The following is a 26,618-nucleotide window of genomic DNA, read 5'->3' on the forward strand; positions in this document are numbered from 1 at the left end:
AGGGATACTGGCACCTGTGGAGCTATTTCAACATAATTTCCATAATTTTGGGTTTTAGAATAAATGGTGAAATACTCATGTTAAAAAAATGTTCAATCCTGAAAGAAACATACAAATTGTGTTCTGTTTGAACCCCTTCATAGAAAAAACATTAAAGCCAAACAACATTGTCGCACCTGCACGATGGCAGAATAGGAACCTAGTTAAGAGGAAAATGGTGATGTTTGTGCATTGTGAAAGACAGGGAAAATTGGAGGTGATTTAACCAAACATTTTTAAAATTCGGAAGCGTTCATACTGGAAAAAGAGAAAGAAAATTTTCCACATAAATTCTGTCAGCAATTTAATAATGTCTAAAATCTAGTACAGTTGTTTTTAAAGAGCAGGCTAAAATATGAAATGCTTAGTCTTAAAGTGACTGAAACAGATTATTCTATATTTTCAGAGTTGAATATATATTTGAAGCAGAGGAAGACAAAGAACGCCACCTTTGGTTTAAACTAATATCATTGCGTCAACATAGGGAATTGTACACATAGGGAAATTAGTTTTAGATTAGATTAGATTAGATTACTTACAGTGTGGAAACAGGCCCTTCGGCCCAACAAGTCCACACCGCCCCGCCGAAGCACAACCCACCCATACCCCTACATCTACCCCTTACCTAACACTAAGGGCAATTTAGCATGGCCAATTCACCTGACCGGCACATCTTTGGAGTGTGGGAGGAAACCAGAGCACCCAGAGAAAACCCACGCAGACACGGGGAGAATGTGCAAACTCCACAGAGAGTCGCCTGAGGCGGGAATTGAACCCGGGTCTCTGGCGCTGTGAGGCAGCAGTGCTAACCACTGTGCCACCGTGCCGCCCACATGTTATAATCTCACATGTTATAATCTCTATGATTCTATACATATTGTTCAGGTGCTTTGGGTTGTCGAGAGTCATCGGACTGTCCTATGAAGAAAGTTAAATTAGTTGTTTTCCATATATTTAGTGACAAAATCTACATTTTAGCTCTCCATCACATATTTATAATATCGCTCATGGTCTCTTTGTGGTACATCCAAGTATATAGCACAGGACTACGTCATCGAACTCAACTGGTCTATGATCCACTCCTCTTCATCTAACCTATTAACATTTTATCTTACTCCCTTCTAACTACCTAATACTGTAAAACTACTTTCAATTCACAAGATGAAAATCATTTATCAAGCAGTCAGTGCTGATTCGACACCAGCTACTCTATATATTACATTGAATAGCAGCTAGCTACAAAACATTCTGTGGTCTGTCTCATGACTCCACATGATTGGACACATCATTAGCCTGCTATGCAGTTCCACCTTGATGTCATTTGGAAAATCCAAAAAGGGTTATAAATACTACATTACTTGTCTAATTATTTTATAAACAATAAAGTTGAAAAAGCATAACCACTCTGTTTGAAATGTGCATTATAATTCCATTCTAGTTGTTTTTCTATTTCGTCTTTAAGTATCTTTCTCATGGGCAGTAAGCCAACTGATATAGTCAAATTGTGGTAAAAATATAGCAACACGTACCATGTTTGATGATGCTTGTAAATAATTGCACTTATATGCAAACAAGTTTAGAAGATTTGTAATCTGCCTTTTCAGTAATGGACATAATCTGTTGATCTGTGTTCATCAGCACTGGAATTTACAGGTAACTTGAGGATGTCTCACTTTGCGTTTCAAATATCTATGTCGTAGCATTATTAATAAACTAAAGGTTTGCAGCTACCAAGCTTTGTAATGCACTATGTAATTTAAATAATTTAGAAGAATGAATCAGAAAGAAGAAATTAAAACAAAATGCCCAGATGTTAATTTCATAGAATCCCTACAGTGTAGAAGCAGGCCATTCAGCCCATCAAGTTACACTGACACTCCAAAGAGCATCCCAGCCAGACACACCTCTCCACCTTATCCCTGTAACCCTGCATTCCGCATGGCCGATCCACCTTGCCTGCATATCCCTGGACACCACAGGCAATGTAGCTTGGCCAAGTCACCCAATCTGCACATCTTCAGACTGTGGGAGGAAACCCATGCAGAGACAGGGAGAATGTGTAAACTCCACACAGGCAGTCACCCGAGGAATCAAACCCAGATCCCTGGCACTGAGAGGTACCAGTGCTAACTACTGAGCCACAGTGCTGCTCAAATTTGTGCAACTGAGGTGGTTTGCAAACTGTCCCCTAAATAGCAATTTTAACCCCTGCATGCCCCATGCCAGTTTGCAATCTGAAATTTGGGGAGATCAGTGGGAGTGCCAAACAGCAACAGACATCCAAATAGATGAATGGGAAATCTCAAGCAGTGGGAGTCACTTCCAGGAACCAAAGTAATACACAGATAACTTGTAGAAAGAGGTTTTGAAGAGGTTCTAATTCACCTGTCCCACAAATTTATACATTTCATAAAACATTAAAATGTAGTTGCTGTTCTTGTTAGACTCCAGCTCCTCTCACTTCATTGACCTGAAGGGAAAGCAACAATGGGTTCCTTTCTCAGGTATATTGTTAAAATAGAAGAAAGATCCTGAGAATCCTGAGCCTGATTTGTACACTGAATAAAGGTTTCCAGCAGAGAGCCTTCCCATCTGTTAAGTGGAGCATGCTAAAGTCAAAGGTCATCGGAACAGAGTGAAATACCAGCAATTCAGATACTTGATCAATTCTAACCTCTACAAGACCAGGCTGGAACAAACTTATTCGGGTAAAGTAAAAGTTGCAGTATTATAGAGGAAATTAACATGAAAAAACAAAATGTCGGTACTAATAGATCCATAAATGAATACAATCCAACTCAAAGCTGAATTTAGCAGTTCATAGTCAGTCAATTCAAAAGAAAATATAAGACTAATAAGACCACTCTATGCATTGATGCCATACCTGTTCCCTTGTTATGGTTACCATTATAATTACTAATTTTCTTCAAAAAATGAAAATAAAATTTAGAATTAAATGCTCAAACTCAAAATATTGATTGACTGGATTAGAATGACAGGCTTTTCAAACAGGCTGAAGCTGACTGGGAAAAAAGGCTAAAATGTTTCAATATTATAAGTGAAAATTATCTCTTGTTTAATAGGAGCCACCTATTAGTCTGCCTTCCCTATTCCAATACTTGATTATCCGAATTTAATGCCAACTTAGAGAGAGTCAGAGTTGTCATGACTCTCACCCGCACTCAGCTTAAGCAGAAAACAAAGGCAGATTCTGACTTTAAATTAATTCATGGGATAAGGGGGAAATCTCTAATCTCCCAAAAATAATTAAAAAGGAATTCTTAACTAGATTCAGAAAAGTATGCAATTCACGAAGAAATTGCCTAAATTTATCAATTAAAAAGTGTGTTTGTAATATTTTATTTAATTCAACAATTAGGCAAAATTGCTAAAGTAAAGGGCATGTTTGGTCCCTCTTGAAGGATTTATTTTCATGCTAATCACTGACATTATGAGTTAATACTAAGTTTAAATAGAATCCTTTCAGCTTTTTCAAGGAGGTGAAGCAAAACTGACTTATCAATAAGGGGTCAAAGCGATGATGGTAGCATGACGCGTATCCTTCCCCAGCAAGACTAAATAAATGCATGCTGTAGAGAATTTAGATCTGAATGTGTTTCAACTTAATCAGAATCAAAACGTCTGTGTTCAAAATATTAAATCCCACAATTTTTCTTTGTATGTAAAAGCACAAAAAATTTAAACAAGAAATGTTCTATGTTGTCAAAGATACTAGCAGATGGATGCATAAAAAGCTGTCCTGGTCTGTAAGTCCATTGGTCTTCATAAAGGAGTTAAAGACATAAAAGCAGAATATTCCCAAACATCACAAAATACTTTTTTGCAGCTTGATAAATGTTGCAAAAACAGTAACTACAAATTAGTACTGGTATTTCCAGAAATCATATTTAAACCTCCTCCCAAACACTTCTGTATAAAAACCGGAAACAAAAGAATGAATAATAAATTTGAACAATTTATACAAAGTTTAATATTGACTGTTGAACTTGAATAGATGACTCTTGCTTTTAAAAACTGGTCTACAGTTGACCAGTTTGGAATTTTGGCCAGTATCACTGCAACAATTAGCCTTAAAAATGGAAAACATTTAACTTAAAGGCTTTCAAACAAGTAATTTCCTTTAGGATATTTGGTATATTTTTCAACAGGAGGTACAGGCATTCCTTTAGCAAGTGACAAAAAGTCTTTGAGTATCCTGATGAGACTCAGTAACCAAATTCCTCACCTGCTTAAATATAGGAAGGAACTGAAGGACAGGACAGAGTAAGGAAACAGGTTTTGGTATACCCAATGGTTTAATCATGATCAATAATCAACAACACTTGTTAGCACATCAAACTAGCCTACTAAACCATTGGAACATATGGAAATAGGTAAAATAAAAGGAAAAGAGACTGCAGATACATGTATAATTTGGTGAGAGTGGTTATGTTTTAAACAGAAGTTTGGTTATTCACCCAAAAATTTCATTAATTTTGTTCATTGATAGTAACACTGGGTAGAATTCAGACCCAAGTACTGACTATCTCTTTTAGCTTTTCAAGTCACTTCTATAGCAACTGAAGACTTAAGAGTCCACAAACACTTTTGTGATGCACAATGACACCTGAGGGGGTGTTTGAGAGGATGGTCACTGCAGTGGGAGTTGGCCTTTGGCAAACAATCAAATTACACTTACCTGGACATTAACATCCTCTTTTTTGAAAATTAGACTGCGGACTTCATCAGGATCTCCATTAAAAATAGCTTGAACCAGTGGTGGCTGCAATTTTGAAAGAAAGTTAAGATTATACACATAAAAATAACTCACCATATGACTGTGACATCACTAATTGACAAATATGGATCACATACATCACAGCAATTGTATGTAGGGTCCCTAACATTCAAATGTCAATGGGAAATTTAAATGCAGTATGAATTTACTCTGAAATATGGTCAAGACTTCTGGAAACTGCTGTTACACAATTTGATTAAAAAATGTTGATACATGCAACTAATTCAGCTATAATCCTCAGATGCCAAACCTTAAGACGTAATTGTTAGGACTCTCCACATTTTCTTTTTATAAGTAACAAACATATTAAGAAAACAGATAAGACTGGATTTATATATTTTTTCAGATTGAAGCTGATGCAATACATTTACAGATATATTTAGACAAGCTGAGATATGCTCACCCTTCCATCTTCAGGTGGAAGTGACTTTGACACATCCTCGTACTTTTCCTGACGCTTTTTAGAAGTAGTAATAGGAGATTCATCGTCCACCTCCTCCAGAACAACAATACACACTCGGCTCATCCGATCCCCTGTTTACAGACTACTTTTCTAATCTTTGATTCACAGACAACACCTGCACTTTTTGATGGAAAATAACAATCCTATCTTGTCACTGAGAACAAGTGACTATGCTGGAAATTGTGTGCCAGTTTTATCAATATGGTTTACATAAGTAGTTCCGGTGTAAACTCAATGCTAGTGCCAACTAATACTGCTGAACGGGTATCCTTATTTGACAGAGTATCCTCTATGCAGCGTAGCTGTTGTTATGGGTGACATGACACCATTCCTTAAATAGAAAAGCAGGCAAATCATGTGGTTTAGATTTTCACTGATTTATAAACATAGAGAAGTGTGCATTTTCCATATCAGAAGGCTTCAAAATTTCTATTCCTAATCAATAAGCTTTCATCAGCTGAAGCAGAACCCAGGAGAAAGTACAAAACAATTTCACATGAAGATTCATTTAATTGACTCCACCGCAGTATAATCAAACACAGGCCAGATGAGAGCAAGAGAGCGACAAAGAGAAAGAGGAAAAGAGAGAGAAAGAAACCATGAACACAAAAAATATAGCACAGCTCGTACAATAATGTGGAGTATGCAAGTGTGACCCAGAAACAAAGCACATCTATTACTCCATTGGCGATTGTACTGTGCCAAGCAGTCACTTTTCTCCAACAGCTAGTCACTGCAGAAACTCCGACAAGAAATTCAATGAGCTGGAAACGTGCAGGCCAGTTCACTTCAACAGCACCAAAGAAGAAACTAGAATTATCTTGAAAAATCTTGAATACAGAGTTCCCAAGGCAGCAGACACTTAATTTCCTTCAGGTAACTGACTAAAATACTGAAGCTTTAATCTTCAATGCTGTGACTGCAGTAAAGAAAATGCCGCCGTCTGTGTATTTTCCCATGTGCTTGAAGTCAAGCTTCTGTCAGTCTGCCAGTTCAAGTTTACAATCCAGAACAGCTAATTTCCTGTTTTAGGCATCAATTATTGTTTCACCGAATCCAATCCATAACATTACAAAGCAGTCAGCAGATATCTGTGCATAGCCACCATTTCAGCATTATGTATACTGATCCCAGACAGAGCAGCAGCAGAATTCTGGTAGCTTCTTCTAGCGTGCTGCTTTCTGGCTGCCCTTGCAATTTCAACTGCATGCCAGAGATGTGAATAAATTACAAGTCTGACGTTAAAGCAGCTTTATTGCAGAATAGCTGCAATTTAACAGTTTCCATTCAAAGTCTCATGGAAAACTGGTCGCTGGCTTTGCTGACTCACACTACTACAGGGAGGACCCAACATTATGAGTAATCCTTTATGTATTTCATGTTTTTAAAAAAGCAATTAACGGTATTTCTTCTTCCATACAGTTCCCAGAAGTGTAAGAATATGCAAGCTTGGACGACTTCAAATGGTTAACCTTTCTTCGGTAATTGCACAAATGTCAGAAACTCTCAATGTATGCATAAAAGTATGGCTGCTGCTGAAAATCAGCAAATAAAACTTAGTTTCTTACAGATATTTGGCATGTAATACTTTGTGCAACTAGTCTAATAAATTCTAAATACAGAGGGCCTCATAATTTTTTTGAAGTCTTGATAATGGATAGAGAATTGGTTCAGAAATATGATTTAAATAAAGAGGGCCTTGCATAACCTGCAAACACTTTAACTTCACCCCAGTTTTGATATGTAAATACCTGGGAAAAGCTATTTTTAAGCATGTAACATATAAATATAAGAGTACTGTAAACATGACACTGCGGAGCAAAGTTTAATTTAAATTAATCTGTTGTATGGGAGCAACTGAATAGATGACGACAAAATCATACAATGAATGGACATTTCTTTCTCATCATAGAAAAATGGGTGTAGCTTCCTCTACTTTTGCTGTACTGTTTGCCTTTAAGACCATAAGATCATAAGACATAGGAGCGGAAGTAAGGCCATTCGGCCCATCGAGTCCACTCTGCCATTCAATCATGGCTGATGGGCATTTCAACTCCCACTTACCCGCATTCTCTCCGTAGCCCTTAATTCCTTGTGACATCAAGAATTTATCAATTTCTGCCTTGAAGACATTTAGCGTCCCAGCCTCCACTGCACTCTGTGGCAATGAACTCCACAGGCCCACCACTCTCTGGCTGAAATGTTCTGTTCTGAATTTACCCCCTCTAATTCTAAGGCTGCGTCCACGGGTCCTAGTCTCCTTGCCTAACGGAAACAATTTCCTAGCGTCCACCCTCTCCAAGCCACCCTTTCTAAGCAGTCAAGAGAGTAGTCCGTCATGGCATCAGAAAGCTCCATCAGCCTATCTGACCCTGAAAACTAACTTTCCTCTTAACAAGTGGACATACAGGTCATTCCGCTACAGTTCACATTTTGTCAGAAAAATTGGCTATAACACAATTGATGAATTGTGGATGTTGTTTGGGTAACGCAAAATTTCTACTGAATTTTTCTTTTACCTTTTACTACACAATTTTCTATAGCAGTTTTCCATGGTGTGACTTTCTATAGCGCCAGGTTGCAGAGGAACACAGCTGTGTTTTATAGCAGAATGACCTGTATACACATACTAAATTAGTCATTAATCTCACTAAACCATTTCAGTTACTATGTTAAATGCCACATTAGATTTTATAGTTGGTTCAATTAATTTTCATTTTATATTAAACAAAAATCACTACTTCAATATCAAAGTCTGATTAAATTAATTACAATCCCCATTCATTGTAGCTAATCCAATTCACAAAGGAAGTTGGATCATACTTACAATGCCAGAAACGTACTCGCTCTCGTTAACAAAAGATTTAATATCACAATTTAATATTGACTTAATTATAGACAAATATGCTTTTCTAGTCTCAAAATTTACAATAAAGCATGAAACATGTCAGCTATTGGTCCTGTCATTGAATGGTTCCACACAATCCAACACAAAACTGCATCTTTACCAGTCTTGGATACTTCCCAAGACATTGCTTGAATTTTTTATCATCAGTTAAGTACACATTAGTAGCCAGTAACAACATTGGCTTCTCAAAATGGTGAGTCAAATTAGAAATTAGAAAATGTTATTTACATATTTGTCAATAACATTACAAATATCCTTAGAAAGCAGATGTGCAGCCTTAAGGAACCTGAAATAAACATGTAGATATATGTAAATTAAAGGCCAAATATGCATAAAGCAAGATTTGGACTACATATCATAAGAATTTCAGCTAAAGTGTCAGAAACATAAAATAAGGCCCAACTTCATTTTCACTTAAGCTCCTATGTTCAAAACAATCCCAGTCATTCTGATCTTTCCTCAAACAAAATTCACCAATCCAGGCAAAAACTTTGTAAATTTCTTTGGTACCCTCCCAAGGGCAAGCATATTTCTCTTGCAATAGTTACCAAAACTGCACTTCTGTACTGCAGCTGTGAGGAGTTACATGTAGTTTCAGCATAATTTCCTTGACATTAAATTAAGTGCTGCGACAAATAAAGGCCAAGTTTTCTTTCCTACTACCTAACCACCTTATCTTCCTGTCCTGACACCTTCAATGGCCTCTGGACTCCAAGAACAAACTGCTGTTAATCTTCAATTCAGTATACTCCCTTTTATTACATATTCTCTTGTTTTGCTTCTGCCCCGAATGCATCAGGTGAATATATAAAACACGTGTTTGCTCTTTTCCTTAGTAAAAATTGACAGTTATTTATTGAATTATTCTCAGATTTATTTTTCAAAAGTCATTAGTTTTGAATAATCCTTCATATTGAAATTACACCTTTACTAATTTCTTAAATATAGGAGTTAAGAGGTCATGTTGCGTCTGTACAGGACATTGATGAGGCCACTTTTAGAATGCTGCATTCAATTCCGGTCTTCCTGTTGTCGGAAAATTGTTGTTAAACTTCAAAAGATTCAGAGAAGATTCACAAGGATGATGTCGGGACCAAAGGATTTCAGCTACAGGGACAGGCTGAATAGGCTGGGGTTCTTATCCCCTCTAGAGTGTCAGAGGCTGAGAGGTGACCTTATAGAGGTTTATAAAATCATGAGGGGCATGGATAGGGTGAATAGCCAAGAGATTTTTCCCAGGGTGGAGAGAGTCCAAAACTAGACAGCATTGGTTTAAGGTGAAAGGGAAAAAAATTTAAAAGGGTTCTGAGGGGTAACTTTTTCTCACAGAGGGTGGTGCGTGTATGGAATAGCGGTCACAGGTAATGCTGGAGGCAGGTAATTATGACATTTAAATGGCAACTGGATGGATACATGAATAGGAAGGGTTTAGAAGGATGTGGGCCAAATGCTGGCAAATGGGACTGGATCAGTTTGGGATCTCTGTTTGGCAGGGACAAGTTTGACTGAAGGGTCTGTTTCCATACTGTATGACTACGTAAATACACCTGTTCAATCAAATGGTCACACAAAATATCAATAGTTAATTCAATTTTGAATCAATTTCTCTGCAAATATCGTGATGTAGGAATAGTCAGTTGTGAGTGCGTGAAAGGGCTCTCTGCTGGTAAGTTTCATATAAAGCAAAGTTGTATTATTTAATGTTTTATGGTGTAAATAAAATATAACAGTGATGTGTATAGTCCCTACATTATGTTTCTATTGTTTAGTTACGTTTTTACGTTGATTACGTAGACCCCTTGATCAACCAAAATATTTGGTCCATTGACACATTCCTGGTCACATAGGTGTTGCTTAATAAAACATTTGCTGTATTTTGGATAGACAAGAATGTCAGGGACAGAAGGAAAAGTGGTGTTGAGATGACAATTAGGTCAGCCTTGATCCTATCAAATGCAGAGCAGACTCAAGGAGCTGAACAACCTACTCCTGCTATGTTTATGCCCCAAAGTTTATAGTCATCTAGAAAAGACATAAGTCTGCTTGAATTCATTACACAGAATGCTTGCAAAGATTTCATTCACTTTCCCTGGGCTGTATTTGAACAAATTCTCGGACGCAGAAATTCATGTTGCTAATTTTTTGGTCTTCTCACTGTGTGATAGACAATATCCTCTCCTACTGGTAGCTAGTTAAGGGTAGGGTGCAGGTAGCCAAGAACTGCAGTGGAAGCACCGTCAATTATTCATTTTGATCAATTTCAGTCAAACAGGAAATGACAAAACTACCAGATATCAGCTTCCTATTCCAAATCCATAGATTTTACATCTACAATGGCTTATACTGCTTACAAAAGATGATGATACCAAGTCCACTTTCATCACACCAAAAATAGATTTCAATCTGGTAGAGCTATTAAACAGCTTTAAGCACTGATTCGTTTAGATTGTAAATTTGAAATTATATGGTACGAATGGCAAGCTTCCATTACATTGATGCACCACAAGTTTCTGAAGTGCATGCAGTCAATGGCAAACTTCAGTGTAAGGCTATTATATTAAAGCAATCTGGAAGAAATTATAAACCAAGTCTTCAGTGCTCCCTCCATAACAGCACCATGTACTGACACTGCAATAGACTGCAGCGGTTCAAGAAGTTAGTTCAGCTCCACCTCCTCAGAACAATTTAATATTAGCAATATGCGCTAGCCTAGCCAGCGACACCCACATTCTGAGAAAAGGATACTGAAAAAAAAATGTAAGTTCTGTGCAACATGAGGCTCATACAAGGCTATTTTCAATTTTAGGCCTTTGACAACATTTTACCAACATGCACATTAGGAAAACAGTTAAACTTCCCAGCTGTATGATTCACCTTTTGTTAAATATTACCCACACATGTATTTTGAATGAGAGTTTCAAAATCAAATTAACTCCATAATAAATTACATTTTATCTTGTGAAAATAAATCAGGAATCCCAATTCCACACAAACTGAATTTACAATTTCCAAATTTCTAGTTAAGTTAAAAATGTTCTGCCTAAATAAATAAAATAATCTAATAAATATACCTACATCCTCCACAATTTGATTTGTTTCTGGGAATAAAATCTGTGATAGGTGTGACTCAGATGACTAGGAAAACCCCATAATTGATGATCTCAGCCACGAAGTATGGAAAATACTTTGAGAGTTTCCAAACCTCTCAGAATTGGAATTTAGCAGTTGAAAAATGAATGTGCTGCTCTAACTAACAAAACTTCAAACTGTATTAATTCTGGCATTCTAATAGCAACAAATTATAGGCTGAATGAGTAATACAGCTCCATACCCATAGATTAGACAATTGTTTTCATGATGCTGTGGAGAAATTGGGATGTAATACATTGTGATAATATCAGTTTTAGAATAAGAACTCATTTCAGCCAATCTTCAAGCAGACTTTCATTGTGCTTTTAGAAACACAATGATATTTGCATCCTATCATGAGATAAAGGAAACATTTGTGTCAGTTTTACACTTAGATGTAAAGTTGCCTATAGAAATGTAAAAATAATGAAATATCACTAAATGCTTCAAATCTAAGGTTATTTAATGGGACAAAGATTAATACCCAAAACTGTCTTAGCTTCACTTAATTCTATACTGGTATAAATGGGATTTTAGATCGTCACTTTTCCAAACAAAAGCTTCACAAAATGGGCAATATAAAATGTGTTTGTGATAATTATTCATGGGGTGTGGACATCGCTGACAATGCCAGCATTTGTTAATTATTCTAAAAATGCTTGATATTAGTAGCTTGTTAGGCTCTTTCTAAAAGGCCTTTAGGAGACAGCCACATTGATGTGGAACAGGAGTCAGACATAGCCCAAACCAGCTAAGGAAAACATACTTTCTTCCATAAATGGCATTAATAAACCAAATTCAGCAATTAGCTTTGCAGCAATGATAGTTTCATAGATATTTTCTAATCGACCTTTTCAAAGACATTTTACACACCTCTGAAGTAGGTGAGACTAGAACCTCTCAGCTCGGAGATAGGGACACTACCACTGCGCTACAACAGCCCTAGTTTCATTGATACCATTACTGAGGCTACCTTTTAGTTTCAGAGCTTAATAAATTAAATTAAAAAGAGGATTATTAAATGAAATTATTTTGTCCTAAGCAATAACTAAATTGTTAAGCTTGTCTGCATGCTCAAAAGTATCTCACACCTTTTTCGCTTAATCTATTCTCATTTCAATCGTTCCTGGGATGCGTGCAATGTCAGCAATGCTGTAATTACTGCTCATCCAAATGTGATTGTAGACAGTGTATGCCAGACCAGAGTGATGTGATAGATTCAACGGAATTGAGTCAGTTACTTTTTTAGAATAATCGAACAACTTTCATTGTCATTTTGTGGTGTAAACCTACAAATTATAAGATTAATTGAATTAAATGTTACATTTTGCTCTGCTGGGATCTGAATTCAACTTCTAGATTATTAGGCAAGTATAACTATCAGACTACAACACTCATTAGTCTAAAAGGGGAGATACAAATAGAAACTGGATCACGGGATAGGGGAAAAAGCCTTTTGAGACAGAAAGGTCACAAGGGTAATCAGGTTTATTATAAAGGAAAGCTAGAATAGCTTTTGTTGATGGAAATTGGCTTGAAATGCTGGAAAGACTTGCTGTCAGATAAGACAATGAACAGATGAGGGGAGATGTCTTCTCTTGTATTATTTCAAAAATAAGTTATACCAATTGCACTTCTTAAAAAAAAAATTGGATGACCTTTAATAGCTCAATTACCTGCTATCAAATAAAGTAGCTCAACGATCCACAATAATCTGATCTGAATCATTGTTATCTTAGTGTGCATTCAAAAAGAGGTGGAAGAACAGAGGGGAACAAAGACACATCGCATCTTTGTACAGTCAATTCTGATATAATGTATGTTTCTTCAGTGCAAATTGGCTGTAACGCAACTGAAGAATTCAGACCATTATTTGTAGAAAACAAACTTTCCTTATATGTATTGGTTCTAATGCAATTCCGATCCCATTGGTTTGAATGATGCTGCTATAATACAACTTTAGGGCAGCACGGTGGCACAGTGGTTAGCACTGCTGCCTCACAGCACCAGAGACCTGAGTTCAATTCCCGCCTCAGGCGACTCTCTGTGTGGAGTTTGCACATTCTCCCCGTGTCTGCGTGGGTTTCCTCCGGGTGCTCCGGTTTCCTCCCACACTCCAAAGATGTGCAGGTCAGGTGAATTGGCCATACTAAATTGCCCATAGTGTTAGGTAAGGGGTAAATGAGGGGAATGGGTGGTTTGCGCTTCGGCGGGGCGGTATGGACTTGTTGGGCCGAAGGGCCTGTTTCCACACTAAGTAATCTAATCTAATCTAATCAAACTTTCTGATGATGTGGAATCGTGGGAACGGAATTATCACGTTACATCAAAACAGAGTTACATCAAGGGGGCAGACAGCATAATCTGAGGAATGTAGCGAACATGCAAGTACATTAGTGTTTCAAACTTGAAACTGTCTTGTTCACTGAGGTTGCAGTGGAGGAAATTATTCCATTTAAAATTCAGACTGATAAAAGGCTTGGAGAAATTGAGGACTGTAGATGCTGGAGATCAGAGTCGAAAAGTGTTGCGCTGCAAAAGCACAGCAGGTCAGGCAACATTTGAGGACCAGGAGAGTTGACGTTTCAGGCATAAGCCCTTCACAGGTGCTTTTCCAGTGCCATTCTTTTTGATTTTGATTGGCTTGGGTGATTTGGCTGCTAAAGATTAGGGGATAGTGGCAGCAGGTATGCTGGCAAGCTGGAGGTCTGAAGGATAGCTAGTTAGCATTCCTACCTGGATAGAGGACTTGTGTGATTCAGGGTGTCACAGTATTGGGCTTTAAGAAGGGATAAAGAGTCCATCGCAAACCATTGTAGTATCCAGTTACAGTACAGGGGTTTTGTTAAGATACCCCTGCACTTCACAGGTCAATCAGCAAGAATCTGGGAAGCAGTGACAGCAGAATCCTAAAGTGAAGCTAGTCCGATGCCAAATAAAGGAGAAGTGTTTACTAAGAAGACCAATACAGACAGTTAGAATGAAGAGACCAAGTTATTGAGGATTTAAACAAGATTCAAGGATTCTTCCAACTTGCCTACAGGGAAATATTCTCCAATTCAGGCATCACTGTTTATGTTAGATCAGAGATTAGATGTTATTTGACTAGGACAAAAGAAAGCAAGCCATCAGGTACTGTGAACACCACTGAACTAGTCCTTGGAAAATGAAGTGTTCACTACTTATGGGACAGAATAAAGTGTATCCATGTATAAAGATTTTCTGCTGTTTTAAAAGTTAATTTTCTACAGTTTGGAGAGAGTGCTTAGACAATGTTCCTTTAATTACTTTTTTCAAAACCAACAAACTTGAAATCTTGTCATGTGATTCTTTTCGTCAGTTGTTAGAAACTTAAAACAAAACAGAAATGCTGGAAAATCACAGCAGATCTGATAGCATCCGTGGACAGAAATCAGAGTTAACATGGCACGTCCAGTGACCCTTCTTCAGAAATTTAAATATCTTTCTAGATTATAACATCAGCACAATTTAACTCCAGCACGTTGAGGATACAGATCTGGGCACTGAAATCTGCACACTGGAGTGACGGGGTGCCAATAAACTCAAGAGCGTATCCACCACAGAAATAAAAAAAATACTTTAATAGTACCACTATCAACACTTGTCACCATGTTAAATGCTACAGATACAAACTAGATCCCAAACAGCAACTCAGAACGTTTTCACATAACATGCACCTTTTTAAAAGTTTAAAAATCTAAAGACCAAGATTGCATTTTCATACGTTGTATTCGAAATTGATACATACATAATGTACATATAAATGAATAAATGAAGTATTTAAGCTTTATAATAACTTAACTCAAAAGAGCTAAACCAATGGTGATCAAAAAATAATCGATTTGGGCAAATTCAACCCAATCAAAATTGGCAAAGGCATCAAATTAATTTGCCACTCTGGGACCCTGTTTGCAGGAATCTTTTCTGCATTTGCCTCTGTACAGTAACAATATTAATCTATTCACTGTAAAACCCTTTTTATGTAGTGCCATTCTTCTATGAACATGCTCATTTAAGTAAAGGAACTTGAAACAACAATTCTATGTTTCCATAGTTACATTTTGTGTGAAATATATTTAAAATTAAATGATTAACTGGATTTTAGAATAAAATCATCTGTTACTTAAATAGTAGACCTTTGTCACTACCACAGATCATCTTTACTGTCATATGAATTACATCATTCAATCAGCCTGACTTAATTCAAAAAAATGACTCCATTTAGAGTCATAGAGGTCTTACAACATACAAACAGGCCCTTGAGCCCAACTTAAGACATGTCACCCAGTTTTCACAATTAGACTAATTCTATTCGTCTGCATTTGGTTCATATCCCTCCATACCTATCTCTTCCATGTACCTGTCTAAATGTTTTTTAAATGACAAAATTGTACTCACTTCCACCACTACCCCTGGCATCCCATTCCTAACACACACCACCCTCAGAGAAAAATGCCCCTTTGGACTCTTTTGGATCTCTCCCCTCTCAGTTTAAATCTATGCCCTCTAGTTTTAGACTCCCCTACCATGGGGAAAAGCTGTTGCCCATCTACCTTATTTATACCTCTCATGATTTTATAGGCATCAATAAGATTACATTCCTTACAGTGTGGAAACAAACCCTTTGACCCAACAAGTCCACACCGACCCTCTGAAGAGTAACCCACCCAGAACCATTCCCCTACATTTACCCCTGGCCTATGCACCTAACACTGTGGGCAATTTAGCCTGGCCAATTGACCTGACCTGCACATCTTTGGACTGTGGGAGGAAACCGGAACACCCAGAGGAAACCCATGCATACATGGGGAGAATGTGCAAACTCCTCACAGACAATCGCCCAAGGTTGGAATCGAACAGGTCCCTGGCGCTGTGAGGCAGCAGTGCTAACCACTGTGCCAACCAAAGGTCACTCCGTAGTCTCCTATGCGTCAGGGAAAAAATTCCCAGCCATCCAACTTCTCCTTATAACTCAAACCTTCCAGTCCATGGAGCATCCTGGTAAATATTTTCTGCACTCTTCCTGGTTTAATAATATTCTTTCTATAGTAGAGTGACCAGAACTGCCCTCAGTATTCCAAATGTGGCCTCATGAACATCTTCTACAGCTGCAAAAAGATGTCCTAACTCCTATACTTAATGACCTAACTGATGAAAGCAAGCATGTGTAGGCCTTTTAATGAACCAATAGATCAAACGATAGAATAAAAGTACATTTGTAGCTTAACTAGTAGTTAACTGCTCTTTAATTTAAACTAAAATGATGGTATTCCCAAAGTAAACCGAACTGAAGGGGAATGTTTCAATTCCCAGTTTTAAATGTACATTAAAGCAAGACATTGTGCATGCTGCTGTATATATAACAGACTGACTGATAAAATCCAACAGGAGTGACTCAGACAAGGTTAATATTTAAATAGTGTGTTCAAATCGATCTGTGAACTCACCAACTGAATAATAGGTTATGCAATAAAGTGTTTAATGATATTTATCAAAATGACAGATGAGAAGAATTTTACATTAAAGCATGATCCTGCCTAATTAAAACCTGAAGTCACAGAACACCTCAGTGGCCCTAAATAACAAAGTCATACAGAAGGGTGGGTTCCCAGTTTCAATCTCAAGGGTCTCAAATATCATCTTCAAAATCAAGGAGGAATGAGAGATCATGCAGGTTCACCACTGACAGAAATCTAGCTCACCTGGAAAAAGCAAACTGCAAAGACAGAATCCCATGTGACAATAATGTCTCACTATAATCAAAAGGATGCCACATAACTCAGAAAAAATTTGACAATATACTGCAAACATCTTGGCAGTAGAATCATTGACTTGTACTCCAGAATTAGCCACATCTCAAGCCTACTTCAATTGACACTGTGAATTACCAATATAATTCCTTTTGTTTTCTGATTTCTAAGCAGTTGTAAATCCAAATGATAACTCATTTCTTAATTCCATAATTTAAAGGAAAATGGATGACTAGCACTGCTGCCTCACAGCGCCAGACGACTCTCTGTGTGAAAATTGCACATTTTCCCAGTGTCTGCATGGTTTTGCTCTGAGTGCGTCAGTTTCCTCCCACAGTCCAAACATGTGCTGATTAGGTGGCTTGGCCATGCTAACTTGTCCTTACTGTCCAGGGATGTGTAGGCTAGGTGGGCTAGCAAGGGGAATGCAGGGTTACAGGGATAGGAAAGAGTGGGGTGAGTCTGGGTGGGTTGGTCATCAGAGGGCCAATGTGGACTCAATGGGCTGAATGGCGTGCTTCCACACTGTAAGGATTCTATGACTGGCAAGCAAACTGGAAACAGTAAGAATAAATGGGTCACTTTTAAGTTGGCACGATGCAACTAGTGGAATGCCATAGGGATCAGGGCTATTGCCCAATGCTTATATTAATGACAGATGAGGATACTGAATGTATGATGACCAAATTTGAAGATGACACTTAGAGAGATAGGACAGCAAACTCTAAAGACAACACAAGGAGCCTACAATAGGATTTACAAAGCTTAAAGCAGCACATTAATTCAAAGGCGAGACATTACAGAACTCAATGGTACAGGGGAATTTGGATGTCCTTGTAGATGAATGACAACATGTTTGAGTACAGGTACAAATTAAGAAGGCAAATGGAATATTGTTAGTTAGTGTAAAAGGAATGGAATATCAAAAGAGGGCTTGTATTTATAGGTTTCCAGAAAGTATTTGATAAGGTGTCATATCAGAGTTAACATGGCACGTCCAGTGGCATGGGGGTAACATATTGGCAAAGAGAGAAGATTGGATTATTAACAGGAAGCAGAGAGTAGGAATAAGTGGGTCTTTCCCAGGCTGGCATGATGTCAAAAGTGGTGTACCACAGGTGTCCGTGTTGTGGCCTCAACACTTTACAATTTACACAAATTATATGGATGAAGGAATCAAAAGTATGGTCTCTAAATTTGTTGCTGACACAAAGATATGCAAGAAAGTGATTGCAAAGATGAGAGAAAGGAGCCTACAGAAATAATATAGCTTGGTTAAGTAAGTGGACAAAGATTTGGTAAATGGAATACAATATGTAAATTCTGTCCATTTTGGCAGAAACATAATAAGTAGTATATTGTCTTAATAGGGAGTAGTTGCAAAACACTGAGGTGCAGAGAAATCTGGGTGTCGCATTACATGAATCATGGAAGATTAGCAAGCAAGTAGTCAGGGAAGCTAATAGAATGTAATGGCTTATTGTGAGGGAAACTGAATCTAAGAGCAAGGAGGTAATGCCTCAGTTATCTAGGTGATATTGTATTGGGATGACTCTGTTCAGTACTGATCACCATATTTATGGAACGCCATTAATGGGTTTGAAGCAGTTCAGAGAAGGTTCATTAGACGAATACCTGGAATGAGCGGATTGCCTTATGAGAAAAGGCTAGACAGGCTAGGTTCGTATCCTCTCGAGGTTGAAAGAGTCAAAGGTGACTTAACTGAAACATACAAGATCCAGAAGGGGCTTGAGCACGTGGATGCTGAAAGGACACTTCCTCTTGTGAGAGCGTATAGAACATGGTGTCATAATTTTTAAAAAAGGGAAGCACTACTTAAAACAGAGATGAGGAAACTTATTTTTCTCTGAGGGTTGAGTGTCTTTGGAATTCCTTTCCTCAAAAGGCAATGGATGAAGATTTTAAATATTTTAAAAGCAGAGGCAGATAAGTTCTTGATTACCAAGGATGTGAAAGAGTTATCGGGAACATGCAGGATTGTAGTGATAGGTTAAAATCAGATCATAACGCACTTGCACAGGGTATTGGACTGGTTAGCCAGATTGGACCTTTGCAGTTTAGGGCAATGAGAGGTGAGAACTTATTGAAATAGAAGATTCTGAGGGGCATTGTCAGTGTGGATGCCAAAAGGGTCTTTGTCCTTCCAGGAGAGTAGAGAACTCTAGAGTCCACTTTAAAAACAGGGGATTTCCAATTTAAAACAGAAATGAGGAGAATTTTTTTTTGTCTGAGAGGGTCATTAATCTGCAGAATTCTCTTTTCCAAAAAGTGACAGAGACAGTCGTTGAAAAGGTTTAAGTCAGAGCTAGATCAATTCTTGACTAACAAGGGCACCAAATGGTATTAGAGACAGCCAGAAGAATGAAGCCAAGGCCATAATCAGCCACGATCTAAATGAATGGCGGAGCATTACAGGGAGGTGATGGCCTAATGGTATTATTTCGAGACACATAATCCGGAGACCCAGGTAATGTTCTGGGGACCTGGGTCTGAAACTCACCTGTCTGACACTTACCCACACTTATTAAAATTCTTAAGTGAATTCTAAGGCTTCCATAATATCTTCCCTAGTTCTCTCAGGACTGTTGAATATATTCAGTTTAGTCTACAAGCCTGCCATTAAACATGGAAAATATTATGAACAGCCTGATGCTGGGTTCCAGATTCTGATTTAAAAACCTACACAAACAGCAGCTTAACATCAAATAGTATTCTAACGACTGAGCAGTAAGCATGCACATTTATCAAACATGGGCTGCTGAATAAGAATTTATGAACAAAACACTGTATCTCTCTATGTTTGGGCAAGGCATGGACAATGAACATTGCCATGAATATCACTCGAATTCTAATCTGTGATTCTGTGCAATATGATTTTTGAACTTCTGAAAAAACACTTTTTTTCAGCAATTCAATCAGATTTTCAGCAATTTCTTTGGTTAGTGATGCAAAGATCACAGCAACATACAAATTCTACAGTAATGTGCTTGGAACTGTGCTCAATTAGGTCAAGCAAGGGATTTGATTATTGTATAATGCATCACTTAATGTTAGTTTTAGGAAATATAGTCAAATGCATAATTATCAGGAATGTCAACGACTGAAAGTAGTATGTCAGAATTACCTAATCTTTTCTGAAGTACAAGATCAATACTTCCTTTTGTTCAAGACCAACAAGATGTATTTAACAACAACATTCAAATGCATGAAAGTAATTAGCTGATAGGCATTGAGCTAATTTTCTACATTAAAAGGAGTCCAGAGTATACAGAACTATGCAAACAAATGAAAATGAGGGGGAAACAGAAATGTGTACAAAACAGCTGAAATACACTAAGAGAAGAGGCTAGAAAGGAAAAAGGAAAAATTACAATATTTATTTCATAATAATAAATGAGCACCTTTCAAGGAGTCATAATGGCTAGGAAAGATGATCAAAGAATTCTATTAAATGGGAGGAATGGTGCTGGAGAAAGGACAGCTAAAAATCAATATGGCAGGTTAAAAAGAAAGGGACTAGACCAGTGAAGGAACAGAAATACCTGAAAGGGAGGGTAAACAGTTTGCAAGATGAAGTAAATTGTGTGCTACCTTTAATAGTTCAAGTAGTTAATTTAATTAAACCACAAGTTCATTTGTTCCTCCAATGTCATAGTGCTGGACTTCCTACAGGGAAGGAAGGCTAAAATATAAGGGAAGTAAGACTCTTTCTGCTGATCTAATTATTTTAAGTCAGAGGGAACAAAGCAAACTGGCTACTGGTCTTTCAAATATCCTGTACCAGATGTTCTGCCAACGTGAATGTTAATTTTAGCCCTTTGTACAATCTCTAATTAATAATTTTGAAGGAAAATATTTTGTTGGGGTGCAACATTTCACAATTTTAAAAATTGAAGTACATTTGCAAACACAAGAGATTTAAGTGAAATCATCTTAAGAAAAAATATATTGTATTTGAGTATCTGCCCAATAAAACAAATGTAGCTGCTTACGAAGGCAGCATGAGAGATTTAATTCTGCCAGCAACACAATTTTTCCTCTGGCAGGAAAACTTTGCTTATTTAAATCAGGCCTTTGAGAACACAGCGCCAACTGATTCACAGACCACTATTTTTTTTTCCTGGAAGGGTGGAGTATGAACACTCATAACTACAGTATGCTTGTCTCCATCAAAAATGTGGAAATTGATCCAAACCTATCCTAGGCATGGTTCTTTTGGCATAGGATATTTCTGAAATTGTCATGAGAGATTTGTTGTATAACCAAGACCACAAGTTTGTTGCCATTCTCTCGCTTACAGAAAAGGTTAGGGCTTACATTTATCGTGTTTTCCACAACTGCCAGATATCTTAGAGGACTGCAGGGTACAGGTATAAGGCGGGTTGCAGCCACAGAGAAGTTTGATAAAAAGGGTGAGAATTTGAAAGCCTAGGCATTGCTTACCAACCAGCACATCAACGCAGTACTGCAAAAGCTTTTCACAATCTCATCTGTGAGTGTAAAGGTCCTTTTTCAAAAGAGAGTTGGGAGTTATCTCAGTGCATTAAATAGTACATATTCCTGAACAAAAAGACACAGTGTGCAATTTGTCCACAGAATCGTGATTACACTTGAAAAGTTCATTTGCTTTAAATATATTGGAATACCTTGAGGATGCAGAGGCATTCACTGTAATAGAGAATTTTGAGAAGATTTATAGCTCAGGTTGAGGTTTTGGATGTAGGTTTGTGCACTGTGCTGGAAGGTTCATTTCCAGATGTTCTGTCACCCTTCTAGGTAACATCTTTAGTGGGCCTCAGATGAAGCACTGCTGAATATTCCTGCTTTCTATTTATATGTCTGGGTTTCTTTGGGTTGGTGATGCCATTTCCTGTGGTGATATTTCCTGTGGTGAAGTCACTTCCTGTTCCTTTTCTCAGGACGTGGTAGATGGGGTCTAACTCGATGTGTTTGTTGATAGAGTTCCGGTTGGAATGCCATGCTTCAAGGAATTCTCATGCATGCCTCTGTTTGGCTTGTCCTAGGATGGATGTGTTGTCCCAGTCGAAGTAGTGTCCTTCCTCGTCTGTATGTAAGGACACTAGTGACAGAGGGTCATGTCTTTTTGTGGCTAGTTAGTGTTCATGTATCCTGGTAGCTAGTTTTCTGCCTGCATGTCCGATGTAGGGTTTGTTACAGTCCTTGCACAGTATTTTGTAAATGACATTAGTTTTGCTTGTTGTCTGTATAGGGTCTTTCAAGTTCATTAGCTGCTATTTTAGTGTGTTGGTGGGTTTGTGAGCTATCATGATGCCAAGGGGTCTGAGTAGTCTGGCAGTCATTTCTGAGATGTCTTTAATGTAGGGGAGACTGGCTAAGATTTCTGGACGTGTTTTGTCTGCTTGTTTGGGTTTGTTGCTGAGAAATCAGCAGACTGTGTTCATTGGGTACCCATTCTTTTTAAAACACAGTATAGGTGGTTTTCCTCTGCTCTGCGTAATTCCTTTGTGCTGCAGTGTGTGTTGGCTTGTTGAAATAATGTTCTGATGCAGCTTTGTTTGTTGATGTTGGGGTGATTGCTTCTGTAGTTCAATATTTGGTCCGTATGTGTTGTTTTCCTGAAGACGCTGGTTTGAAGTTCCCCACTGAGTGTTCGCTCTACTGTGACATCTAGGAATGGCAATTTGTTGTTGTTTTCCTCCTCTTTTTAGTAAATTTTATGAAGGTGTTACCTAGTAGGGTGACGAAATGTCTGGAAAGGAACCTTCAAGCTCAGGTTGAGTTACATCCAAAGCCTCAACTGGAGCTACAAATCTTCTCAAAACTTGCTAAGACCTATGGGCACAATACGCTAAAAATGGCTCGAAAATGGGAAACAAATGCCATCCGGCAGAGTGCCACCTACGAACAGCTGTACTTCCTGCACGAATGCCTAAGAAAAAAAAAGGTATTATCTAAATGCCTTAAATACAAATCTCCCCTTAACACCCCACCAGCCAAAAAAATTGTAGAGCAAAACGGTCTCAGAATGCTCAGAGAAATAATTAATGATGCCCACAACAGACTCTAAATACAACCGGGAAATTTTGCACCAAAACATTTTACTCACTCATGCAACAGACCATGAATGGATAGGCACAATACAACAAGCCATAGATATTTGACAGCGATAAACACAGAAAATGAAAATACGAGACTTGCAGAAAAAACTAGACAAACTTACACCAAATTACAACACTGAAACACAGAAGCATGGATTTTAAAAAAAAACTTATCTGACCGACCCTTAACAGACACTGAAAAAGCCGTCTTAGTAAGAGGATTAAATTACAACTGCCCGGATGCGGACAAGAAAGATTCCTTAGCAGCATTAGAAACAACACTAAAGACAACCAACTCACAGAAGAAACCCAGCAAACCATCAGACAGGTAGTCGCACCAACATTAAGCAGAAAAAAGGAAGGAAGCACACTCGATACACAAGAAAGGAAAGCACGGGAAAGACTAAAAAAAGTTAAAAACATTATTATCCTATCTGCAGACAAAGGACACTTGACAGTAATTCTAAATCAAAGAGACTACATTGAAAAAGCAAACGCACTACTTACAGATACCAACACTTACCAACAAGTGGCGATAGACCCGACCTTACATCTAGAGAACCAAATCATAGCCCTACTCAAAAAAACTTCAGAAATCTGAAGAAGTAAATAAGACAGACTTCCAAAAAAATGAAACCAGACGGATCCAACACATCACACTTCTACAGATTACCCAAAATTCACAAACCAGGAGCGGCTTCCCCACCCCCAACCCATTGTCTTACTACCTGGAACACCACTTACAGATTGGCCAAGGAGCTACACCAAAGACTAAAACACTTCGTAGGAGACTCACACCACTCCACCCAAGAATTCCTGAAGACCAAAGATACTAAGATAGAATAGGACGAAATAATGGTCTCCTTTGATGTAGCAGCCCTGCTTACATCAACCAACATTAACCTGGCCAAGAAAACACTGACTACGCTATTAGAAGACCCAAAGACACATACACCAAACACCACTAACTTCATCAATAAGGACAGTATCATCAAGCTAGGGTACCTATGCCTTACCACACACTTTACCTTCAACACCAAAACCTACAGACAAACCAACGGAACACCCATCGGATCTCCGATATTAGAGTTCTTTAGCAGAGGCAATAATGCTGAGACTTGAACAAACAGCTCTGCCAACCATCCAACCCAAACTTGGGTCTGCTACATGGGCGTCAGCAATTGTCATCACAAAACGAAACAAGTTAGAGGAAACCTTCAAGACCATCAATAATACCCTTACTGGCATAAAATTCACTAAAGAGGAGGAAAACAACAACAAACTGCCATTCCTTGATGTCACAGTAGAGCAAACACGGGAACTTCAAACCAGCGTTTACAGGAAAACAACACCAAATATTGAACTACAGAAGCAACCATCCCAATATCCACAAATGAAGTAGCATCAGAACATTATTTCAACAAGCCAACACACACTGCAGCACAGAGGAAATACGCAGAGCAGAGGAAAATCACCAATACCGTGTATTCAAAAAGAATGGGTACCCAATGAACACATTCCACCGATTTCTCAGCAATAAACCCAAACAAGCAGACAAAACGCGGCCAGAAACTTTAGCCACTCTCCCCTACATCAAAAGGCATCTCTGAAATGAATGCCAGACTACTCAGACCCCTTGACATCATGGTAGTCCACAAACCCACCAACACACTAAAACAATGGCTAATGAACGTGAATGACCCTATACAGACAACAAGCAAAGCTAATGTCATTTACAAAATGCAAGGACTGTGACAAACAGGCAGAAAACTAGCCAGCAGGATACATGAACACTAACTAGCCACAAAAAGAGACCCTCTCTCACTAGTATCCTCACACATGAATGAGGAAGGACACCACTTTGACTGGGACAATACATTCATCCTAGGACAAGCCAAACAAAGATACGCACGAGAATTCTTAGAAGCATAGCATTCCAACCAGAACTCGATCAACAAAAACATCGAATTAGAACCCATCTACCATCCCCTGAACAAAGGAACAGGAAGTGACTTCACCACAGGAAATACCATCATCACAGGAAATGACATCACCGACCAAAAGAAACCCAAACATATAAATAGAAAGCAGGAATTTTCAGCAGTGTTTCGCCTGAGGCCCAATAAAGATGTTACCTAGTAGGGTTACGAAACATCTGGAAATCAACCTTCAAGCTCAGCAAGCAAACCTACATCCAAAACATTCACTGTATAATCGTATCTGTAGGAACATATATAAATTATTCCAGATACACAAGCAAACATTTGCAATATGGAAGTTTATTTTGAAAACAACATCCCCATACCATGTTCAATCTCAAACACAAATGAACGGGTTATTTCACAAAGACACATCTACGCTTGAAAGGCATCCCAATATTTATCAAAAGCCAAAAGTGATAATTATTAGTAATGAATGAGTACATGGTTTAATGCCTCAAAGGATTAAAACTGCTGTAATACATAAAATAATACCTATATTTCTACGTATGATGCAGGCACTGAAGTTTCGGAATTCATACACGCAATGCATGTATGTCAACTGATACAAGACATGTTAGTTTCATTATCAATATTACAACCAGATGAGGAAGGATGATTCAGCTCCTCTCCTTTTACAGCCTGTGAATCAGCTACAATATATATTTTTATTTCTTTTTAGCATACAGATATTTCTATTAAAGATGCAGTTATCTGGACTAACACAAAGGAGCCAAAATGTTAGGTTTACTTGAGTGAAATAAATTGGAGTTATTTTGGTTAGAAACACAACAAACAAATCTGGCACAGTGGTTCAGTGGTTAGCACTGCTGTCTCACAGCGCCAGGGACCCAGGTTCAATTCCAACCTTGAGTGACTGTCTGTCTGGAGTTTGCACATTCTCCCTGTCTGCGTGGGTTTTCTCCGGGTGCTCCGGTTTCCTCCCACAATCCAAAGATGTACAGGTCAGGTGAACTGGCCATGCTAAATTGCCCAGTGTTAGGTGCATTAGTCAGGGGTAAATATAGGGAAGGGAAATGGGTCTGGGTGGTTACTCTTCAGAGGGTCAGTATGGACGTGTTGGGCCTAAGGACCTGTTTCCATATTATCTGGAGTCTAATCTAAGTAAAAAGCTTAAAATGTGCTCAATACAGATAGGATGAATCGAGGTTATATATTTAAAAATTATTAGTGTACTTGTGGTGATAGATTTTTAAAACTGAGATCACACATCACCGTGTTCCCTGGCCCCCATCTCTGCCTCAGGCTTACAGCAGTGCTGCAGCAAAGCTCAGTGCAAACCAGAAGAACAGCACGTAATTTTCTACTTGGAAATCCTGCAACTTTCAGGAGTCTATATAGAGTTCAATAATTTTAAGGCCTGAACGCTTTCTCCCATCCCCACATTCCAGGCCTTGCTACCACAACCA

At 38.2% G+C, this 26,618-nt stretch overlaps 1 protein-coding gene across 4 annotated transcripts in view; it reads right to left on the reverse strand.

Annotated features, from left to right (window-relative positions):
• The window catches only part of ankrd28b (ankyrin repeat domain 28b), a 212,250-nt gene that overhangs the window by 130,088 nt on the left and 55,544 nt on the right, over positions 1 to 26,618 (reverse strand). For 3 of the 4 annotated variants that reach the window (XM_072575703.1, XM_072575701.1, XM_072575702.1), the window contains one exon: positions 4,739 to 4,822. Coding sequence is in view for 2 of the 4 variants with exons in the window: in XM_072575701.1 (XP_072431802.1) it covers positions 4,739 to 4,822 (84 nt within the window). In the remaining 2 variants the exon portion in view is untranslated. Of the gene's footprint in view, positions 1 to 4,738; positions 4,823 to 5,240; positions 5,636 to 26,618 lie in introns of those variants that run through there. The other variant, XM_072575700.1, reaches the window with a different exon arrangement.

The sequence above is a fragment of the Chiloscyllium punctatum genome, chromosome 8 (genome assembly GCF_047496795.1).
Source record: "Chiloscyllium punctatum isolate Juve2018m chromosome 8, sChiPun1.3, whole genome shotgun sequence".
NCBI lineage: Eukaryota > Metazoa > Chordata > Chondrichthyes > Orectolobiformes > Hemiscylliidae > Chiloscyllium > Chiloscyllium punctatum.